The 21804-nt window shown below is 43.2% G+C and overlaps 1 protein-coding gene across 2 annotated transcripts; it reads left to right on the forward strand.

Annotated features, from left to right (window-relative positions):
* The first annotated feature begins 1102 nt into the window (after positions 1-1102).
* Positions 1103-17343, forward strand: sfxn3 (sideroflexin 3). 2 transcript variants are annotated; one of them, XM_088636037.1, is made up of 11 exons: positions 1103-1262; positions 3499-3685; positions 5013-5183; positions 7555-7653; positions 9715-9790; positions 10875-10960; positions 11673-11800; positions 13777-13826; positions 14243-14292; positions 14573-14620; positions 15767-17343. In XM_088636037.1, the coding sequence occupies exons 2-11, from the start codon at positions 3522-3524 to the stop codon at positions 15861-15863; spliced, it is 969 nt and encodes a 322-aa protein (XP_088492163.1). In that variant the 5' UTR covers positions 1103-1262; positions 3499-3521; the 3' UTR covers positions 15864-17343. The 2 variants fall into 2 exon arrangements, with proteins under 2 accessions (XP_088492163.1, XP_088492164.1); XM_088636038.1 differs by having other exon boundaries at positions 1103-1258.
* Positions 17344-21804: the final 4461 nt, after the last annotated feature.

Consider the following 21804-nt stretch of genomic DNA (forward strand, 5'->3'; position numbering starts at 1 on the left):
CATCTTCCACCCAATAGTTATGTACCTGTACCCAGAATGACCCTAGTGTGCCGTAAGCTACATTGGGTCCCGTTCTTGCTGCTGCTGTAGTGTTAGATGCATCTCTGATAAAGCACTTCCGTTTTCAGACAAAATGGACGAAGTTCTTGTTATTCATCCTTGCCAAATCTGCCATACTACTCACAATAACTCGTAGAATTATCGATATGGCGGTTGATGTCAGAAATACTCTGATAGAGCCCTTTAAGAGGAGTAGATGCGTTTCATTGCAATTAGATGAGTCTGTAAGATGACTTTGATTTGGCCAATTTGCTCGTTTACGTTAGATACGAGTTTGAGGGTACTGTATGTCCCGTGAGGACTTTCTGTTCTGTAAGCCGCTACCCACAAGAACTACAGGAGAGCACATACTGTATTTCAGTTTCTGAATGAATTTATCGAAGAGAGTGGCATCGCCTGAATTGTATCAAGGCTCGACCAATTAATTCACATCTGCTTTGCTCGACTAAACAGGCTCACCCCTCTCACTGAAATTGTGCTTTTTTATTGTTTATTTTTAATTCTTGTTGTTCCTATTGTCATTCTGTAAAGCGCTTTGAGAAGCCAACTTTAAAGGCGCTATATCAAATAAAGTTTATTATTACAATATTATATGTGTGTGAGTGTGTTTCCGCGCGCGCTCATGTTGGTCATTGAGATTTTCTGGGGTTCCTATGAGATGACTTGTGGGTGGTACTTGGTCCAAAAAGTTTGAGAACTTCTGACTTAAAACATCACGACATTGCTCTAATGTCTAGCATATTTTATACATTTAGTAATACCTTTAGTATTTCTATGTTTTTTTAAAATAATAAATTGAGTCCTTTTTTCTAAACTATTTGTTATGACATTTTATGAAATTTCAGGAGACTGTCCAGGAATCAACTAAAGAGACAAATTGCCTTTGAAACAAGGTTATCCTGCGTGCAGGAAGCCTTATAATCAGGAATTACAGTCAAACACCAGCAAACCAATGGCGGAACAGACTGTCACACACGCCCAGACAAGACCGCCTCTGCTCTTCAGTTGCTGAAACTCCGCCTTGTCATTGGCCTCTCTGGCCGGAGTTTGACAGCTAACTGGCTGCCGGCTGTCAAGCTAGTTGGACGGGTGCGGTTGGGTGTCCGTCAGTGTGCCCCGGTTGTATCATTGAGAGGTCGGGTCTAGCCGCGTCTGTGAAAGGAGCACTGAGTTGTCGCCGAGGAGCCTGAGCTCAGGGGTTGGTACGTTTTTATACCCTGACATTAAATACAGTATATCACAACAGCGCCTGCGTGCGCTCCTGCTCGGCATTTATTCATCTTAGTTGCTCGGCTCAGATGGATGGCCGCGTTGTGCCACTAAAGTATCAGGGCATTTTCGTGCCTTTGAAAGAGGCGACAGAGTATTATCGATCTTAATAAGAAGACTTCCGCCCTTTATCAGTTCAAACTATGGAAAGATGACATGAGTTAGGGCGCACGTTTTATGAAGCGAGCGCCGTCTGAGCTGATATTGACATCTCGCCGGTATTATTTTTCTAGTGCTGTCCGCGTTACCTGTCATCCTCGTTTCCTAGCTGTGCACTTCCATGCAGACACCCCGTTGTCACGCTTCTGCAGCGCACAGCGCAGAAGAGTGGTTTCGCTTTTCTGTTCCATGCATTGGTTATCAGCGAGGCTTCTCACTGCAAAGCTCAGTGTCATTTTGCGTGTCTGTAGTTCGTCAGCACCGTTTTACAAGTGCGGCTGAAGACCGGGAGTTACACGCAAAGTGCATAAAGGTCTAAGCTTTTTAAGTTAATTTCAACAAATGTAGTTAAGGCAGTGAGTAACGTAAAAACAACAGACGTCTCAATTGCTTTAACGTATACATACTGTATCAATGGGATGACAGAACAAGGAAATTTGATAGAAACATGCAAGACTAATGCATGAAACTAAAACTGCGACTGGGCTCCAGTTTCATGTTCACATTTTCACATCATCCAAACGGCTTTTAACACACTTTAAACAAGTAACTAAGCTCTTAAGTGAAATACTTTTGTTTCCCGAGTATGCGAGATGTCCTTGCCTCTGAAGGAGCTGGGGACTAAGAGGAGTGGTGAATTAGGTGCGACTTCTCTCCATGTGGCTTTGGTTTTAAAGGATAAATAAAAGCCTCACCAGCCAGGACTGGGATTAGAGATGCAGTAATCCCTGATTTGATCATTTCCTGTTTCAGTGTTTAAAAAGCGTTGTGCGTTCGCCTGTGTTTTGGCAGTATGAACGATATGGTGAGTCAGACACAGCGGGCTTTCTCTGCGAGAGTCTGGATCTTAAAGTCACAGTGACCTTCCAATACAGAGTCCTGCTTTATGAAATTGAGCGCCTCCAAATCCGGTGGAAATGTCTAGTTTTCTGACAGCATTTCTGTTCCCATGATGTACTGTAAGTATCAACCTTCTGAGTGGGTGACCATCTACATAAGGCCCTGCATAGTGCTGAAGGCCAAGCTGCCAAATGTCAGTTCTGTCTTGCTGCTGCTGTTTAGCACTAGACTGCTTCATGGATAAGACTCCTATTGCACAGCAACTTGTTCCATTTTGGGAGTTGTGTGAGGAACAGTGTTACAGTGAATAGCACTGAGGAGAGCTTTGGAGGAAAATGCTCACTGTTATGCAGTTACGCAGCATTAATTAAAATGTGGAGTTTTAATTTAAACATAACATTTTAAAAATATATTTTTTATGTAAAGCATGGACTTAATGAGGCAGAAAACTAATAAAACTGATCTGTTGAGTAAATTTCATTTACAGCAGTTTGTCTTTACAAATAGGCTGAAAACCAGTTTCCAAGTAGGGAATGGAGTGGCATGGTGGCTGGACAGTTAACTGTACAGTTCTAGGGAGTAGGGATTGGTCTGATTATTTGAAATGGCCTTTTCCCCCACTGGTGCCCAGTCCTGGGCTCAGTGCTCCTGCCCTGTCCTGTCTGATAACAGAGAGATGGCTGGAGCACTGGAATATCCCATCAGCTGTTCCGGGTCTGGCTCTGGCTCCAGAAGATGTACAGTAAAACCTAAATTGGCTCACATGGTTATAGAGTGAGAAACTTGTGTGTATCACTATAGTTACAGGCCTGTCAAAGCTACGCCTTTGTCTTCCTTTGAATAAGCAAGGCTTAAACTGTATGTATACTTGTATCAGTATCCACAGGGTTAACCTCAAATCCCATGTCTTTTTTTGCACTTGATCAACACATGCTCACAATATCCTGGGAAGTATTTGGTACAAATCCAATGAGACGACGTGGTTAAAAAGGCAAACAAACTCTTTAGTTCTGTTTTCAGCTCATAAAACAGTTTGGGAAAACGGGCTGTAAATCACTTGGAGACGGAAAACCTGCAGCCGATGTTACACTGGAGCAGGAAACAAGTCTGTCTGTGTTTTAAGGACAGTGAAATAGGGCTGACACAGCGCGTGGTTTTCGTGTGCTTCAGAAAGAGGCAGGTGAAGAGGAAGGATGCCCAGTGATCTGCCACTCGACATCGACATTAAAGAGCCACGATGGGACCAGGGCACCTTCGTGGGCAGAGCCATGCACTTCTTCAATGTGACCAACCCCCTGAACGTGCTGCTGTCCAGCGACACCCTGGAGGACGCACGGAGGACGGTGGAGAATTACAAGTGAGGCTGAGGGCGGCGGGGGTGCGGGGCAGCAGGGGCAGTACTGTACCCTGGGCGGTGGGGGCAGAAGCTCTCCAGGGGCCGGGCTGCAGGTGCCAGGGGGAAGCTGGAGTGGCACAGGCTTCTCCCGTTTCACACTATGACCTCGCAGGAGCTTTCCCAGGGAACCTGTATGGTCTGTGAACAGTGCGGGGGCTGCAAAGGGCTTGGAAATTGAGCCTCAAAACCTTATAATGACTTAGAATGCAGCTGTTTTATATACTAATGGGCAGAGCTGTTCCTTTCTGAAAATAGTTCTGTCCCTTGACTATCTCTGCCACATAAACAAGATCAGACTTCCACAGGGTAATGCGTTTGGCTCTCCTCCATTTCATGCTTGATATTGTGTCTTTTTTAATCAACAATTTTAAAGCCTTAAGTTTTAAAGTTCCTGTTCAACAGTTACAGACACTCAAAGAGAGAATCTGAGACCTATTGTACCTAAGGGCCCTAAAGTACCTAAGGTTGTTTGTGAAACGTTCAGTCAGATTTGTGTAAAATCCTTTATCAAAAACATGCGATCACAACAAGGTGTGTGGTAGCAAAGACATTCTGGTGCCATTAACTGGCCTGTGACATGTGTCACAGTTATGAAACCATGTGCATGCTATCTAATACAGACCCTACTGTATATGCACTTTTCATAAAGAGCCCCTGTAGTAAGTTTTGTTGTGCAACTTAAATGAATAAAAATGATAATGCAAAAAAAAAGGATATGCAACTGTTTGCATTATCTGAAAGTGTCCCTGACTGTTTATCTGTCACCTATCTGGACAGATGTATGACAAGGAGCACAAGAAGAGGAGGAGTAGTGAATGTCACATACTATACTGCTGCACACAGTGGCCAAACAATGGCCAATCAACTCACCCAGCCTGTTTGATAGTTAGTAGATAATTGATCTGATTATTTAATCCCCCTGTTTAGTGAAAAAGGCATGATACCGTGGTTGGGTAGCCTCATTCAAACTCTGCCTTAACCTCTGGAATTTATTTATGACAAATATGACTTGGCTGTGTGCAGTGCTAGTTTGACAACAGTATAACATTACTAATCCTTTTTAAGTTAGACATAGTATCCAGCCTGTAAGGCATTCTTCTGATATATTTTGTTCCTATTTCATCATGAGTAAGAAGAAATCTGAAGTGACTGATATCAGTCAGACCAAACAACTTATCTTTGTTAACTCAGTGGACTGGCTTGAAAAGTGAAGTATTACTAAGACGTAAAATGTCAGAGCTCAGAGAATGAGAAGCAGGTGGCTGATTGACGTGTGGCTTTTGTCCAGGCTGGGGATAGTGAAGCCGGGCCTGACGGAGGATGAGCTCTGGAGGGCCAAGTACATCTATGACTCCGCCTTCCACCCCGACACTGGCGAGAAGATGATCCTGATTGGACGCATGTCGGCCCAGGTGCCAATGAACATGACCATCACTGGCTGCATGCTCACCTTCTACAGGTTTCAACTTTTACCTTGTTTAAACATGTCCTGGTTGCATTTATTTCCTATTTGTTTAAAAAACAGTCAAATTGAACAAGTGCTTTCTCTCTCTGTGGCTGCAACAGGATGTACAGTACTGTACTGTATGTGTCCACTGTGACAGACTGTCAGCACATACAGTCAGAGTGACAGACAGACCTTACCTCTGCCGGGTGAGCTCTTTCCAGGCTCATCTGCATAAAATTATTTCTCATACTACTCACCCATTTTTCACATACAGTACGCTTTAGCCCTGTTTGGAATACACAGACATGACCTCTTCCTCAGTACCTCAGTATACTCTCACTACTACTGTCACCTCTCAGACGCCCTCCAGCACGACCACACAGGAGCAAAGTCCCAGTGCGGGGAATGCTTTCCACACCAACAGCTCCACCGCCATGGCCGTAAGCCCTCCAGGATCCTCGCTCTTTCCCGTTGGTCCCCTTGGGAAGGACTGCAGAGTCCTCTTCTCGTTGATCTCGCTTCTGACTGCCCTCTGTCTCTTGACCAGTACACACACACTTCTTGTGAGCTTTCACACCGACTATTTCTCCTTTAAACAGGGTTTCCTTCTTCATGAGAGTTTAGACAGGCTCACAGCTGCAGCTCAACAAAGCACCAGCTCCCTGCAGCTGTGACAGCCCCTGCTGAGTGACTGTCGCCAGCTGTTTGATCAAAAAGCGTTCCCAATCATATGATTATGTGGTTCTCTTTACTTTAGAATTACTGCTGTAATGGGGAATATCAATATCTTCCACAGAGCCAGAGGGACATATTTGGTTTTTCACTTGATTGATTTTTGAATTGGTTTTTGTTATCCTTGACTCTTCCTGTACCTAACTGAAGAGCACACGAAGGATAGTTCGACAGGGATCGGACACTGGTGTCACATTTGCTGGCTTTGTTGATGACGGGATTTTAAGAATGAAGAAAAACCAGTTTTTATGTCTGATGAAATTTGAAGCGTGTGGTGCACTTGTTTGCTGTGGCTGTTCCACAAAGAGTGGAAATAGCAGGGCTGTTACCTTGAGGATAAGGGTTACAGAAGGGCCATAACTAAAAACAATGTGAACTGAGCTCAAACTTGAGTAAAAGTGATTTCCAACTTTGTTAAACCATTTTAAGCAACATTACATTTGTTTTATTCCCTTTTTATTAAAAAAAGGCAAATGTGTCTTGAAATGAGAATGGTCTTATGGGATATGAATTTTGTATGTAAGAGACTGGATATTTTGCTCAGAGATGGGGAGTCCAGTTTGAAAACTAGCTGCTGAAAGAGCACCAATACTTTGCTAGCAAACTTTGTTTCCAAATATTGTTTATTTGTGCCTCAGATTTGGTAAGCCAAATCCAGCCACGCAGCCAGTGACTGGTCATCTACACAAATATCCAACACCTTAACAAAATGTTTTGGAGCTTGGTCTTAAATAAATAATATAGTTACATAATGTATTTACCCCTTACAGTGATGTCCCATTTTGTTGAATTAAAGAGGAGGACTGCAATGTGGAAGCAAGCAATTTGTTAATGTACTCTGGGATGTACTGTACATTAACTTGTATGTTATAAAGATGGTCTTCAAAAAAGATCTTACTGGAATTCTGGGGGGGTCACACAGTGATGTCTACACTTCCTTATATGAGGTGAATCGTTTTAATCAAACGTGAACCCTCAAAATGAACACTTTTATGGGAGAAAGAAGTTAAATGTCAGTGAAAGAAAAGTTCAAATCAAAAATCATGACTTGCATATTTCTGTCTCATTGGACCATCTTTTACGAAGTGTAGTGCTATCACCACATACAGTAGTTGTGTACTCTGTGTTGTTATAGACAGTCGTCACATCTACTCTGATCTGCATTGCTTGTTTGTTAGGGAGATCAGGCACTTGAAATCTGGAGACTGTACAGAGCCCCTTTAGCCTAGTAATGCTGCTCAGAATAGTGCTCCAGATAGATCTCCTGAACTTCCCAGTGGGTGGGGTGCTACTGTATTTGCAGCGCTAGTTTTGTCATGTTATGGATTTGAATAATATTCTTGTGTCGCTAGAAAGAGGCAAAAGATGTTGTTTTGCTGTAGCTACCTGAAAACAGAAGCATATTTCTCGAACACATTGAACCCATTTTAATAGGTTAAAGAGACTCTTACAGTGACACCCTGTAAGAAGTAAGATGCTGTAAGCCTAGCATGACTTGACTCATTTATCGAGCATCTTCACTCATGCCAAAGGTGTCACAAAAGTAGAGGTGCTACAAACCAAACTGGCAGGGCCTTTATAAAGAGTGGAAGAAGCCTGAAGGCAGATTGAAAGAGCACGATGATGCATCTCTTCCTCTCTTCTTCTGCAGGACGACACCCGCTGTGGTGTTCTGGCAGTGGGTCAACCAGTCCTTCAACGCCGTTGTCAACTACACCAACCGCAGCGGAGACGCCCCCATCACTGTGAAGTAGGAGGCTATGATCCCTTCTTGCAAATGTAGCAGCTTGTTTTGTGGAAAGCCCTGCTGGGCGTCTCTCTCCCACTCTCAAGGGTGACCTGCGACCTCCCTGCTGGGGTACATGAGCTGTCCAGTCTTCAATCACCTGCATGCAGTGGCCTCCTGCTCATCTGTAATGTTCATGTCCTGCACGTTTTTAATACGTAAAAGCCAAATCCTGTTCTCAGTTCAGGACTTATCTACCATCTGAGAGCATCCCACTAAGAAAGAATGAGTACTTCCAAGTGAGAATTCGGTGTTTTAGAACAATAACTTTGTTGCTCATCACATGCTTGCAAATAAACCTAAAGGTGTTTGTAGCACAGTTACTTGTGCTATTTGCAAAATAACTAAATAAATGGGCACCCTCACAAAACATTTTTGCTCTTGGTATAAGTTTCAGCCTTCTGAACAGCTGCAGTCAAGGCCAGCATGATGCTAAGGGTTAAGTGCTCAGGCACTGAGGAGTTTGATTCACTTCCATGTTGTGCTTGGTGTTGTGTCTCAAGTGTATTATCACTGGGGAAAATGTGCTCATCCACTGATCTCAGCTAATCCCCAGCCCAGACTCGAGTGACATCTCTCTTAGCTGTGCTTCCAGTCCCAAGCCACACAGCTGCTCCTCAGCAGTGAATACCACTGCGATGCCTGTAGCAGGAAATCCAGCACTGTAGGGGTCTGCATCACCATAAGGAATTAACATTAACAGTTTAAGCCTGGCCATCAAACTGCAGGGGATACTTTGTGTTCATGTTGTGAGTATTTTCTATGACTGACATGGTTTGAGAGTCCGATAGAGTTTATGCACATGCTCATTTTCACACCTGTAAAAGCTCTTTAACAATTGGACCTCAAAATGATTTGGTGCCAGCGCACTGGAGATTGGGCCACACAAACATTTCACATTGTGTTTTCATGCTGACATGATTTTTGGCCTGGTTATCATATTCAATTTTCTGTGGCTTTGTGTCCTGAAGGCCATGGCCTGGAATGACATTAGGTGTAAGAAAGACCTCCCAGAGCCTCTGGATTCCAGCCTGGATGACCTGGGTTCAAATCCTAGATGAGGTTGCTGTGGTACCATTGACTTTATAAATGTAAATGAGTTTGTTCTCAAATGCTTTATCTGGTAAAATCAACAAAATAACAAAAATGCCAGACACTGATAACATAAATAAAATCATTGGTTTGGCAAAGTGACCCAGATGGACAAAACAAAGCTTAAAACGGTGTTCTGGAGATAGTTTTACTAATTAAAATGGTATTAATAGTTACATACAGTACCTGGATATAATATTAATGAAATGGGTGTTTGCATGTAGGGGCATGTAGGGGCAGCAACATCCTGTAACTGTTTACGTAACATTAGTGTTTTACAGGACAGGGTTGTTAGCCTTGTGCCCAACCTCCAACATGGAGGACCTGGTGCCCGACATGGGACACAAACCCACTACCATGAGATTATGAGTCTCATGCTCTACCAACAGAGCTATTTGGGGCCACTATTAATGAAAGTATTACTTTATTTGGCTGACACTTATATAACCTATTTCACTGTAGCAGTCTGAGTGAAGTACCTAGCTCAAGGGTCAATAGCAGTCTCTCACCATGGTCTATTTATGAGTCTATTTACTGACCACTGCTGCCCACATTATCCTCTTGCTCGTTAATTTTTGCTGTGTGACAATCTCATTGATGCTTATTAAAGCACTCACAACTGTGTGTGTTTGATCTTGTTTTCAGAACATTTGTATGGAAAAACGCTGTTAGAATACCGAATTTGTCTTCATCACTACAGTATGCCCACAACATGGCCTACACTACATTCACTACAAATGTATCAAACTGCTGTCCAACATGAGTCTCTTTACCATCTCGTCCCACTAATTTCTTCACACACTCAGTCATTCATGTCACGTTCTTGGCAAGAAGAAATGTGCATTCTGACTTGTTCAGTTTGCACACAGAGTATCCATGGCAGAGCCCTTGCAGACATACAGTAGCTAACGTGTCACTTGCTGTGTTTTTCAGTCAGCTGGGAGCAGCCTACATCAGCGCCACAACAGGAGCGGTCCTCACTGCGCTGGGACTGAAGTCTCTCACCAAGGTACTGCGGGGCGGACAGGCCCAGTAAGGCTTCTACACACCGCTCATACTTTCGCTTCTCGGAGGTCTCTTCTTACTGCCAAATTCAGCCACGTACAGCTGTGTTTCCTCCTTGTTTGCAAATCCTCTGCAGCTCTTGCAAAATCAGTCTTTCTGTGAGTGGGGGTGCAGTGTGGCTGCTGTGTGCTGCCCAGGTGGGGGCTGCACATCAGTGTGGATCCCTTCTATACTGCATGTGCTCTGGGATCATGTGGGTTAAAAGCACTGTATAAATGCAGTTAATCATTGTTAAGGAATGGGTAAAGCCTTATTCCGTGCTGAAAGGAAAAGAAAAGAGACACAACGTTTCGGATGTGGAGCCTTCTTCAGATATGAAGCTCCACATCCGACACAGTGTTTCGAAACGTTGTGTCTCTTTTCTTTTCCTTTCAGCACGGAATAAACCTTCACCTGTTCCTTTGCAGCCTGCGCATGCTGATGCCGCTACCTACTTGAACTTCTTCTTTAATTATTATTAACCATTAATATAATCTGTAATATTATAACTAGTTATATTACAGGTAGAAGACAAGATAATCCCGATCAGTTACTGTATGCATGCTATTTCCATATTAGACGATACAAGATAATTCCAAGAAAATCGCTGGTAACACTTGAGTTTCGAGGTTGCAAATTCCATATTAAACCTTGTACTGTATATATCTAATCTGTTAGCTGAACAGTGCATAAACAGAGCATTATTTGTCTGGTCACAACTGATTCTTAACAGTGATCAGTTGCATGGTTATTAACTAAATATAAAGATTTTTAAATGCTGAATTTGGGGTTCTATAAAAGCTTTATTGACAAAGTCTTCAGGGTTAATAAATCCCCTAATCTAAGGTGCTGCGCGATCTCCAGGTACTCACTGATCTGGGAAGCCTGCATGTTCATATATAGTTTCTACATGCGCCAGTACTTGTGGTAGTAAAGCGTATTTCAGTGGAACTGTGTGGGCCTTTTGTGGGGTCTTCTTTGACTCGCTCGGCGGAATGGCTGTCAGTGCTCTGGTGCCAGCCCACACTCCTCTCCTTTGCTCTCTCCAGCACTTTCCTCCTATAATAAGCCGCTTTGTCCCCTTCGCTGCGGTGGCTGCTGCGAACTGCATCAACATCCCTTTCATGAGACAGAGGTGAGGCTGCTGGGACGGGTTAGAATTAGCTCATCCCTGCGCTGGCGCCCAGGATCCAGGGCGGGATTCGGCAGGGATTTTTCACACCTCCCTGTTTCTTTAGAAAAGAAAATAAGGTTTGGAATAATTTGGTCGTGATCAATTAAATGGGCAAGTCTGAGTACTTGATTAATTGATTAAAAACTCACAAGCAGTCTCGAACTTTAGAAACTTGACCGTGAGGGATCTGTAAGGCTAGCTGCTTGGACATACACAGTTGGGGGTTTTAAATGAACATCCTGGAAATCCCTTTAGAGCTCTATAGGAGCCTTTATTAGTAAAAACATTTGGTGCAGCGTGGTGTGAATGTAGTTCCCAAAGTGCTGTAAGAAATCTGGAGCAGATCAGTTTTGATTTGTATTTGCAGAGAGCTCCTGCTTTTCTCCAGCTACGTATGTCAGACAGCTTGGAGAAATTATACTGTTTCTTTTTTAGTTTGCACTAAGTCCTTCATGCCCTTTCCCCTTAAATTCTAAGTTAAAATGCAGTACTGTAAAATATACCCCAGCTCCATTTAGAGAGAAATGTACCACTGTACCACTGTAGTTTGATGTGTTTAAATCCGGTGAAGCTTCACTGGGAAAATGAAGGTTTGTGGGATAAATCCCCATGATGTCAGAGGTGCAGAGGCAGGCTAACCAGGGGCAGACGTGCTCATCACTGTCTTCCTCAGGGAGCTAAAGTTTGGGATCCCAGTGACGGATGAGGAGGGGAGGCGGCTGGGAGAGTCCACCATCGCTGCCCGCCAGGCCATCGCCCAGGTGGTGGTTTCCCGGATTGGCATGGCAGTGCCTGCTATGGGTAAGAGCGCCCCCTGGGGGGCTAGTGGTGACACTGCTCTGAATAAGCACTGAAACAGTACAGGGGATTATTTGCGGAGTGTGTACCTGCCCTGGTATAGCGGGTACAGCGCATACAAGACAAACCACTTAGCATTGAGTTCAGAGTGAGGCGGATTGCTAGCAATACAACCAAGAGTGGTTGTGTGACAGACCATTTCTTGAATGTGCCCATTCCCTTTCCTTTAATTTTCTTGGCTTTCATGAAGGCATAATATTTGCAGTGACCATGCCTTTATCCCAAGCAATTTTCATTTGCATCTGTTTATACAGCTGAGTATTTTACTGGAGCTCTCTGATTGAAGGTACTAGTGTACAGCAGCAGTGCCTCACCTAGAATTTGACCCCAGAATCTTCCAGTTACAAGCCCAGAGCTCTGTCCACCGCTCCCCTAAATATATTTAACTGGCAACTGTTAATAAGTCCCATTACAGATGATTGCTGATGAGGTACCGTGATTTGGAAGGCCTGTTTGGACCGGCCGTGCCGGTGTCTCTGGGGACTGTGGTTTGTCTCCTCCAGTGTCGGAGCCACTGTGTCCTGCACAGGAGACTGGGTCTGTACAGGAGCTGGATGGAGGAGTGTGCCTGCTCCGGGCCTGGTGGTCACTGTAACTGTCCTGACTGAGAGCAAACCCCAGTGAAACATTGTTGCTTTAGGCCTGGGCTCTCTCACCACAGCACTGCTCCCTTGCTAATTTGTGGACACCTGTTACACCTATCACTCCTACCACTGTAGCTATCCAGAACTCCAGTGGTTTCCCACCCCAGTCTTGGGAACTCACACACCTGCTGGCTTCTGTTCCACCTGAGCACTCAATTAAATAATTGAACCCATAATAGACTATGATTTAATAAGCTAACTATATGTGACTTGTTGGTTTGGTTAAGGAATGTTTGGTTAAGAAAAAGCTCTTATGAAAGCCAGACTGGGAATTCCTGCTGTACACTCACTAAGATACTGCTCCTTTTTTTCCTAACATAAGCAAGGCTTCCCAGTCCATAGCAAATGAAGGAGCTGGACAGTTTGCTCATAGAGGAAACTTAGGCTCAGTATTTCTGTTTCACAACACCAAGCACAGAAGGGAGCAGACCCAAACACCAAAGCTATGATGAAAGCTTGAGCTCCAGGCAGGGCCTCATGCTGTTGATGTGTACAGGAGGATGTTTTGACCCCATGAAGAGAGGTGTTCTGGGTCAAACAAACAGTTCCCTTGTGTTGGAGTGTACATTTGATGTGGTTGAGCTCTGTATTGTCCTTTTATGTTTGCTTGCCGGTAACCACCATCTTGTGATTTTATTTTCAGGTAATTAGTGATAATTATAGTATTACTTCTAGTGGATGAACAGCATATAGGTGTGGCAGCCAGCATTGGTGCCTCACAGTTCCAGGAGGTTGGGTTTGATGGGTCTATGGGGAGCTTGTTCTCCATATGCTGCTGTGGGCTTTTTCCAGTTTCCTTCCACATTTCAAAACCTTGCACTATAGGTTTGAGTGGAAATGGCCCATTAAATTGCCCCTCTGTGACTTAGTTCCTGATCTCCCCTAAGAATGGTGCTGAGCTTCTTATCTCCTCACGTTGCCCTGTCAGGAGTGGCTGCGATGCCTCAGAAGTGAGAACTGGCTGCTGTGGTAGATCTATTGGCAATGCCATCACCACTGTGTCCGTGTATCAGGGCTCATGTGGGAGTGCCACATCAGTACGTCCCCTCCAATCCCTAAAGCACTGTAGGATCTTTTGGGGTGAAAAGTGTTATATACAGTAAAAACATGTATTATTATTATAGAAAATGAATACTGGATATTAGTTAATAATATGAACCCAGGGCCCCAGTGCTAACCAATGTTTCTTTTTGGAGAGCAATACAGTCTCTCCATCACTGAGTGCTGAATGGAGGGGCACTGAACTGAGCCTGTTTTTCTGTCCTCTGCCCCTAGCTATCCCTCCTGTCATCATGAACGCCCTGGAAAAGAAAGCCTTCATGAAGGTAAGAGGGCATGGTCTTTCTCCTGTAGATCCACTTAAAATGCCCATTCGCATTTCCCTTTAATTCTGTTAGCTCTCATGAAGGCATAAGATTAGCAGTGAAGCTGATTATTTTCATGTAAATAATGATAACTATTTTAGTACTCAACCAAGACACTCGTGCTGTTTACACAGAGTTCAGGATTTTATCCTTTAATTGTTATATAATTGTATATAAGTAAAAGTAAAGCTGCTAAAAGCTGTTTCAAGGCAGGGAATGATGTCTGCCTCTATACAACATCAGCTCTGAAACCTGGAACAGAAAGCAAATGCAGCTTTGTTGTTTGCTGAAGAATTTGAGAGGATTGCTGTCTTTAAAGACTGCAGGCCCGGGTGGACCAGACAGTTAATGGAAGTGGGTTGTTTGATTTATTTCAGAGGTTCCCAGTGCTCAATGCTCCGGTTCAGGTTGGACTGGTGGGGCTGTGGTAAGTAAGACACTGTGTTTCAGGTGTGCAGCATGCTTGTGTTTCACAGGACAGGCTTAACAATGATGTTAGTAATGCAGACCCTTTTCTTAAATGGCTACAGAGAACTATTATAAACAGTTCCAGTGTGAGAGACAGGAGTGTATGCAGTCCAGTGTGAGATATGGAGGTGTGTCCGGTCCAGTGTGAAAGATAGAGGTATGTCCAGTGTGAGATATGGAGGTGTGTCCAGTCCAGTGTCTCAGAACAGTCCCAGCATGTCTCTGCTCTTCTCTTGCAGCCTGGTCTTTGCCACTCCACTGTGCTGCGCCCTGTTCCCACAGAAGAGGTAGGTCGGCCTTAAATGTTGTCTATTTGTATCATACTTTTCCTTCCTTTACTTCTTTTACTATTAAGAAAAACATTCCTACATTAGCTTCTTAATTGGTATCACATTTCTTTTATTTGAAGGAGCCAGGTCTTACTTTAAAGTAAACAGCTGTGATTTTTTTTTCGAATTGTATTATGCTGCCAATGAGTAGAAAGTTTAAGACAGCTGACCACACAAGTCTGCTTGTTTGTGGTTTTGCTGAATGATTTGTTTTTTAGAAACTCAATTAGCCTAAACCCTACACAGTCCTGTCATTGTAAGCAAACAAGTTTTTTCAGTTCTCTCACTATAAATGGTTATGTGTAGAAAAGATACTGCTGCTCTGAAAGCAGTCCAGAGAAGAGCCACCAGATTTCTGGGGTTTAACACTGATGCTGACAGGCTGAAGGAACTGAATCTCTTTAGTCTTGAACACAGAAGACCTGATACAAGTATTCAAAATCCTCTAAGATCACTGACAAATTCAACCCAGAGGTCTTACACAGAATGAAAAATGAAACTTAAACCAGACACAAATGGAAACTAAATAGAGGTGCATTTAAAACAGAGAACAGGAGACACTTCTTTACCCAGAGGGTTGTGGGAGGCTGGAACAAGCTGCCCAGCTATGTGGTTGAAGCAGATACTGTACCTGGCTTCCTCCAAGAGCAGCTGAATGAGATCTTCAGATCAGTTTGATACTGATTACTGAAAAATCTAGATGGGGCTTCTCTCATTTGCAGCTTTTATGATGTTATGTTGAAGCTGAAGTAGCTCAGATGGCAAGAGTGTCTAACTCCTGAGTGGAAGGTCCTGGGTTCAATCCCAGGTAGGGGCAAGTGATGTAGCTTACTCTAATTCCTTCCAGACAGTGCCCAGGTCCACTCAGCCTGCTTTCTAAATGAGTACTGGGGGTAATAAGCTAGCTGGAGTGTGATACTGACCACCTCCATGTCCATTGTCAGATGGTTGAGAAAAATGGTGGCCCTTGTCCCCCATTCCTTTATGGCCTGAAAAGGGGAACTTACCTACCTACCTGTGATGTTATGTTTCTTATCCTTTGCTGTTTTTCTTGTCTGTGAGATGGTTTCTGAGTGAAACTCACAGCTGTGTTTCTACTTGCAGCTCAATGAAGGTGTCCAGTCTGGAGCCTGAGCTACAGGCCAAGATCCAGGAGGTCAGCCCCCACACCAGCAGAGTCTACTTCAACAAGGGCTTGTAGGAGGGAGACTGTTGGGGGGGTGGGGGGATGTCTTTATATAAATCTGTATCTTAGTGGGCACAGGTCAGAAGTCATGAATGTATAAATATTTCCAGCCCCTTTTAATCTGGATGATCCCTCTGAATGTCCAAAAATACTTTTAGAAACAATTTGGAGGCAAAATATTGTTTTTGTAGATTTCAAAAAGAGTGTCTTGAAAAGTCCAATATGGACCATTACTGCATACAGCAGCAATGCTGTGATGTTTCTGTCTGTTTAGACTCAGGAGATTTGTTAACCACTTTCATAAATATGTGCACACACACAATAGACAGGGCACCCTGCGTTGACCTTCTGTAGGTGGTTTTATTGAATGTTTGAGAATTTCAGGTTCTGGGGGTGCTGTTTTAGTGACCAGCTCTCGGGATGCCTAGAGCACTGGGCTCTGCTATGAGCAAATGTTTGACAGATGAGTGTATGTGTCAGTTTTAATTGTGAAGGTTTATGGTCCCTGTATGGTCCCATGTATATCACTCCTTTTGTGCCCCCCACAATGTGGACTTGTGATCAGTGGGTGCCCCGCAAAACCATCGTCTGGTCATCTGCTCTTTTAGCACCGAAGAACCAAAATATGCAACTTGACATACAGTGCGATGGCTTGACTCTTACGTTGCCTGAGTAGGTTTGATGTTTTAAGATGTTTGTATTTTTCTTATTGTTGAATGTCTTGAGGAGAAGCACACCCTTTCACTACAATGCACTGATCCCCAAGGCCCTTACTGCTTCTGACCCAGGGAAGCCTCAGTGGGTGTATTTGCTCTTAGGTAGAAAAGTGACAGAGGAGCGAGGGTTCGAAGGACATGCTGTGGAGAGCACTTCACACAGAGCAACAGTTTCCAGAGTAAAGGAGGAGACTGTGCTAGTCATAAAGCTCTCAGGACTCGGATGAGTCTTGGACTTTGCATGGAAGGGCACTGGTCTTTGGGCAGAACAGGTTTAGCAGTGGCTTTGACTACATGCCTGGAGATGTGGCTGTGATCTCACCTGGGCATGTTGCAATCGGTCCAAAGCTATAGAATTGACTTGTTAAATCCTAAACAGTGTTCTGTTTGCCTGCTTTAGATGGGGCATGTTTTTACAGTAGTCAGTATGTGACATGGTTTTCAAGCCTGGAGTGTGTTTGTATGTCTGGTGAGAGCCTAAGAGGGTTTAAGAGAAGAAAAATCATTTGTTTATGAGCGGTTTAGAACAAGCTAACATTTTATTACATACTGATGTTGTTGTAGATTATTCTTTGCTGTAGTGTCATGTTGTGTGTCAGTGATTAATGCATACAGTATGTGGCTGTGCTTTGATAGGAAATCAGTGATGTCATTTTCTTATTAGACAAGGGTTATGAGGCTATTTTCTCTTCAAGGCGCATCCAACAACCTAAGAAGCAGTGACATCATGTGCAATTTAGTCTGACATTTTTAGAAAATCAATTGGTCCTATTTATACCTTTATACCTATTTGTACTTGGTGTAAAACCAACAGTACATACAGTAGATGGACATGGTCCTATTATACACAGTACATATATAACACTATATGAAATATTACAAACTGTATTGCACAGGTCAGCTCAGTATCCCTCAATTCTGCACATTTTCATCACCAACAGGCAGTAATGGAAGCACACTCTTATTTAACACTAATTCCCCTGTTAAGAAGCAACGGTATTTGTTCCTTCTAGCGTGTGAGTGCAGTAAGTCCGTACTGTTTCACCTTAACCCCCTGTCTCTGCCAAGGCGTGGAAGGGGTTGTGTTGACAACGTGTCACTTAGGAGCCTCAGAACAAGGGTAAACAAGATGTTAGTTCTGAGTGAAGGAGATACAGACTGTTACAGTTCACAGCACTATTTGTTACAGTATCTCTTTGGTAGCTCAGAGATTATGCTTTGCCTAAAATAATTTAATAATTATTCGTGGTTACATTGGTACAATAAGTTCCACTGCTCAAACGTATTTTATCCTTGCTTCTGATGTACGGAGAGCACACATAATGTTAATCTTCTTGATAATTATTATATTTGAGTTCATTTTTTATTGTACTCCTCACCTACCTGTATATAATATAGTTTAACATGCAGAGTCTACAGACATCTTGTATCCTTTCTGTTTAAAAAAAACACAGAATGAATGCAAATTTGAATTATTTGCATGTAGATTTTCTCTTTAAGAAAACTTTTACTTCTGTACTCGGTTTGCTCTACTTTCCTTCTAACTGAAACAAACCCTGTCTGAACACCTCATTTAAGACGGAGATTTTATTTCTGTTTTTCCTTTGACACTTCATTCTTCACGGTGACGTTCTTAACAGCGGAAATTCAAGAGGGCTGCTGAGTGGCTCTTTCGCCACTAGGGGGCGTTCGTTCCTAGCGCAAACGCCACCAGTCTGCTGTGAGCTGGATTCTCCGGCTCACTACAAGCAGACGGTTGCTACAACTACAGTCGTAAGGCTGGAGTCAGTCAAGGTTGTACTTCCTGATAAGATGGGCTTTCCTCTAAGGCACGTTGACTGCAGCATGAGTGCTCTCACTGTCCTCGTTTGCCATGTGCAGTTTCAGAGTGTCCAACTTACCTAATAACTGCCCATTCCAAACTGGAATGAAAAACGATCTGGAAATCCTGAATTCAAACAAATCAAGCCCAGGAATAATGCAGAATTAAAGAGTAACAGCTGGGCAAATTCAATCTGTATATATAGTGTCTGGTTGGTAAAAGTGGAAAGAGTGCAGTAGGGACTTTTAGCCAAAACATATTCACACAGAATCTCTTGTACAGTCTGATTTTTACAATTACTGCAGCTTGTGGGCGGATTAGCTTTTTAACGTTGAAAAGCTTCCTGAATCAACTAAAAAGGTTTGCAGGATTCACTTACAAGCAAGCACCTTTGTAGAACAGAGGTAAATAAATTCCCTTCCTGATCACCCAGTGTATTGTATGTTCCAGTATTTGTTTTCTGGGGTTAATCTCATGTTGCCAAGGACAATCACAGATTCCGCAGTCCGGGCCGAGCGAGATGGGAGCGTGTCCAGAGAAGCTCTGACTGGGCGACAGCTCTTCATCTTAAAGCGCACACTGCTGCTACCTGTCCTGCTCAGCACGCGAGCTCAAGTATGTTTTCCTCTGTATTAAACTGGAGTGTTTGCCTTGCGTTCAGGGTGTAGATTTAATGTAAGTGACAGAATAAAATGTATTTTGGAAAACATTTCATTCTTTGTTTTTTAAAGTTGTTCTGAAACGTGCTGAAAGGAGGAATTCTGTTCTTTCAATTGGATTACAGTTTCCATAAATGCAGATTGGAGGAAACAAGCAACAGGGTGGTGGTACCTTAGCTCCTGTTCCCCACACAAGTGCCTGGAACATTTTGGGATTAATTTGGGATTAATCATTTAGTTGATGAGCGTATCTGTGCTTTATTTTCAATCTTTTCTTATTCCACCCTGAATAAAGAACACACATGTTCATGCTCTGCAGATGATTTAAACAGCCCAGGGCTCCACCCACAGACCACCAGATTTTAAAAAAGCAGATTATTTAGACCTCAAAGAACACGATAGGACAGCCATGTGTATGATGTGATAACAATGCAATTGAAGAGTAGTTCACCCTGGACAGGTACAGTGCATGAGAAGGTTCAAAGTGCCATTGCTAAGTGCCTGGTGGTCCTGTCCACAATTTGCGCATTCCACCACCAGGATCGTTTGTGAGCAGTACCATCAGCTGCAAAAACAGAATGGGGAGCAATCAGACCTCTGATCTGATACTGCATGGTTTATAGTCAGCAGTCAGGCCTTCAATATGATACTGAATGGTTTATTGTCAGCAGTCAGGCCTCAGTCGGATACTACATGGTTTGTTCTCAGCAGACAAGCCTTTGATCTGTTACTACATGATTTATTATTCACAGTCAGGCCTTCGATCTGACACTATATGATTTATTATCAGATGGCAGGTCTTCAAACTGATACTACATGGTTTATTATCAACAGGCCAGCCTTTAGTTTGATACTACATGGTTTATTATCGGCAGTCTGACCTTTAATTGGATATGCGGGGCTTATCATTGCAGAGAAGGGCTTTGATCTGGTAGTGCTGGGCTTACTGGTGTTTCCTGACCACATCTACCTCACGCAGTGGGATCAGCAGCATCAATACAAAGGAAATCACAGGACCCCACAACCGGCTGGTTCTGTTGTCACTAGACCACTTGGCGTCTGGGTTCAAATTAGGTTCTTCAACCACCTGCCCACCCACACTCAGCCCAAGTTCCTCCCAGCCATGAGCTGAGATAAAGAGGGTTAGTGATGTGCAGAAACCGTAAATGGACAGCACAGATCACCAAGCTGTGGACAATAAAAGCCTCACTGTTCAACCTCTGATTAATGCTCATATTTGCCAATGCAGAGAAGCTGTTGTGGGTCATGCTGTGTAAGAAAAGAAGCAGGGGCTGCAGCCAGGGCTGTTCCTCATACAGCTAACATGACAGTTTTGATCATGAACATACCCATGTTCATGATCAAAACAAGCAAAGCAAAGTCAAACAAGCAAAGTCAAGCAACCATTGTAATGAGTTCATCATTGGTGTAGTAGGCTGAGGATGCCTAGTGAGAGATTGTAGTTAATTGTGTGTTGTTTTTTGGAAAAAACTGTTATGGATTGGTCAGGCTAAAGACCTTTTAATTAAACTGAATTGACAAGGCTTGCATTTGAAACTGCAAACAAGCTGAAGCTTTCTGATAGTGGATGGAAGACTAGCCAATAAGGAAATGGACACCTCAAGGAACACAGTGAAGCAATGCAACATCACAACACGCCCTCTCCCAGTTTACTTCCAGAGACCAAGTAGGAGATAAACCTGCTGCCTTTCAAATACATCCAGACAGGCCTGCCCACGGGTTCTACAGCAGCCCCAGGGAGATTTCTTTTTTTTAATATGTGGTTAAAAACTGGCACTCTTGACATAGCCAGAACTCATTAGATCTCAGGAGGCCAGGTCTGGTCAGAACTGAGATGTGCTGGGTCAGACCTCTTTAAAAAAAAAAAGTTGCTGCTCTAAGTAGTGTGAACAGTAGGTGGTGCACATCCCTCTCTAGAACAAATTTCAAAACCAAATCTCCAGTATGAAGACCAGGGAAACCATCCTGTAGAAGCTGCTGTCCTTCAGTTGAAGCTGGGAACTTTACCATGAAAGTTTCTAGATTCCCTCTTAATTTTGTGAAGTATTTCTCACTTCACTATCTGATCTGCTATACAATGGGGCTACTAGTACAGAATTATTATTATTATTAGTAGTAGTAATATGTGTACATATGTGTGAATAGGGCACTACCTATTAATCAGTACTATGAGTAATGCTCTCAAAATACTATTTTCCTTCTGTTCCTGATAAAAATCCTGGTCTTTCTTAAGCTGAAGCCAACAGAATTCCAGCAAAAGTAAGGAAAATCTGCAGAAAGATGCAGGACAGGTCCTTCTGCTTAAAAAACAAACTTGCAAACGTCTTTATGAGCAAGTTGTCCAGGAAAGACTGTCTCCATTGAAAGAGTTTCTATCACACCTGCTCCCACTGAAGTATCACAAACCCATAAACCACTGCAAGAACTGCCAGACTTGTTACTCCACCACTTGCTGTGATAACCTGATCAGGTGAAAGATCAGTTCAATCTGTTTGCACTTAACCACCTGGCTATTTAAGATCTGTCCCTGTGATACTAAAGCATTCAGTCTGAGCGGTTCCATCTTAGTACTGACAATCTCTGTAAGTTTCATTCCCAGCCGTGCTTTGTTTGACTTCACTTCTTGTTGCTGTCTATGATTGTGCATGATCACAAAGGCTTTCATGGTGCCCAAAGATAAACACCCAGATACTGCTGAGTTTGCATCTGCTCAATTTTATAACTGGTATTTTATCAAA

This window comes from Lepisosteus platostomus, chromosome 6 (assembly GCF_059453375.1).
Source record: "Lepisosteus platostomus isolate fLepPlt1 chromosome 6, fLepPlt1.hap1, whole genome shotgun sequence".
Classification (NCBI taxonomy): Eukaryota; Metazoa; Chordata; class Actinopteri; order Semionotiformes; family Lepisosteidae; genus Lepisosteus; species Lepisosteus platostomus.

Coding starts and splice junctions, on each gene's coding strand:
- sfxn3 (XM_088636037.1), top strand. CDS start 3,522: ATGCCCAGTGATCTGCCACTCGACATCGACATTAAAGAGCCACGATGG. Junction 9,791..10,874: donor GACTGAAGTCTCTCACCAAG/GTACTGCGGGGC, acceptor TGCTCTCTCCAG/CACTTTCCTCCTATAATAAG. Junction 14,293..14,572: donor GTTGGACTGGTGGGGCTGTG/GTAAGTAAGACA, acceptor CTTCTCTTGCAG/CCTGGTCTTTGCCACTCCAC.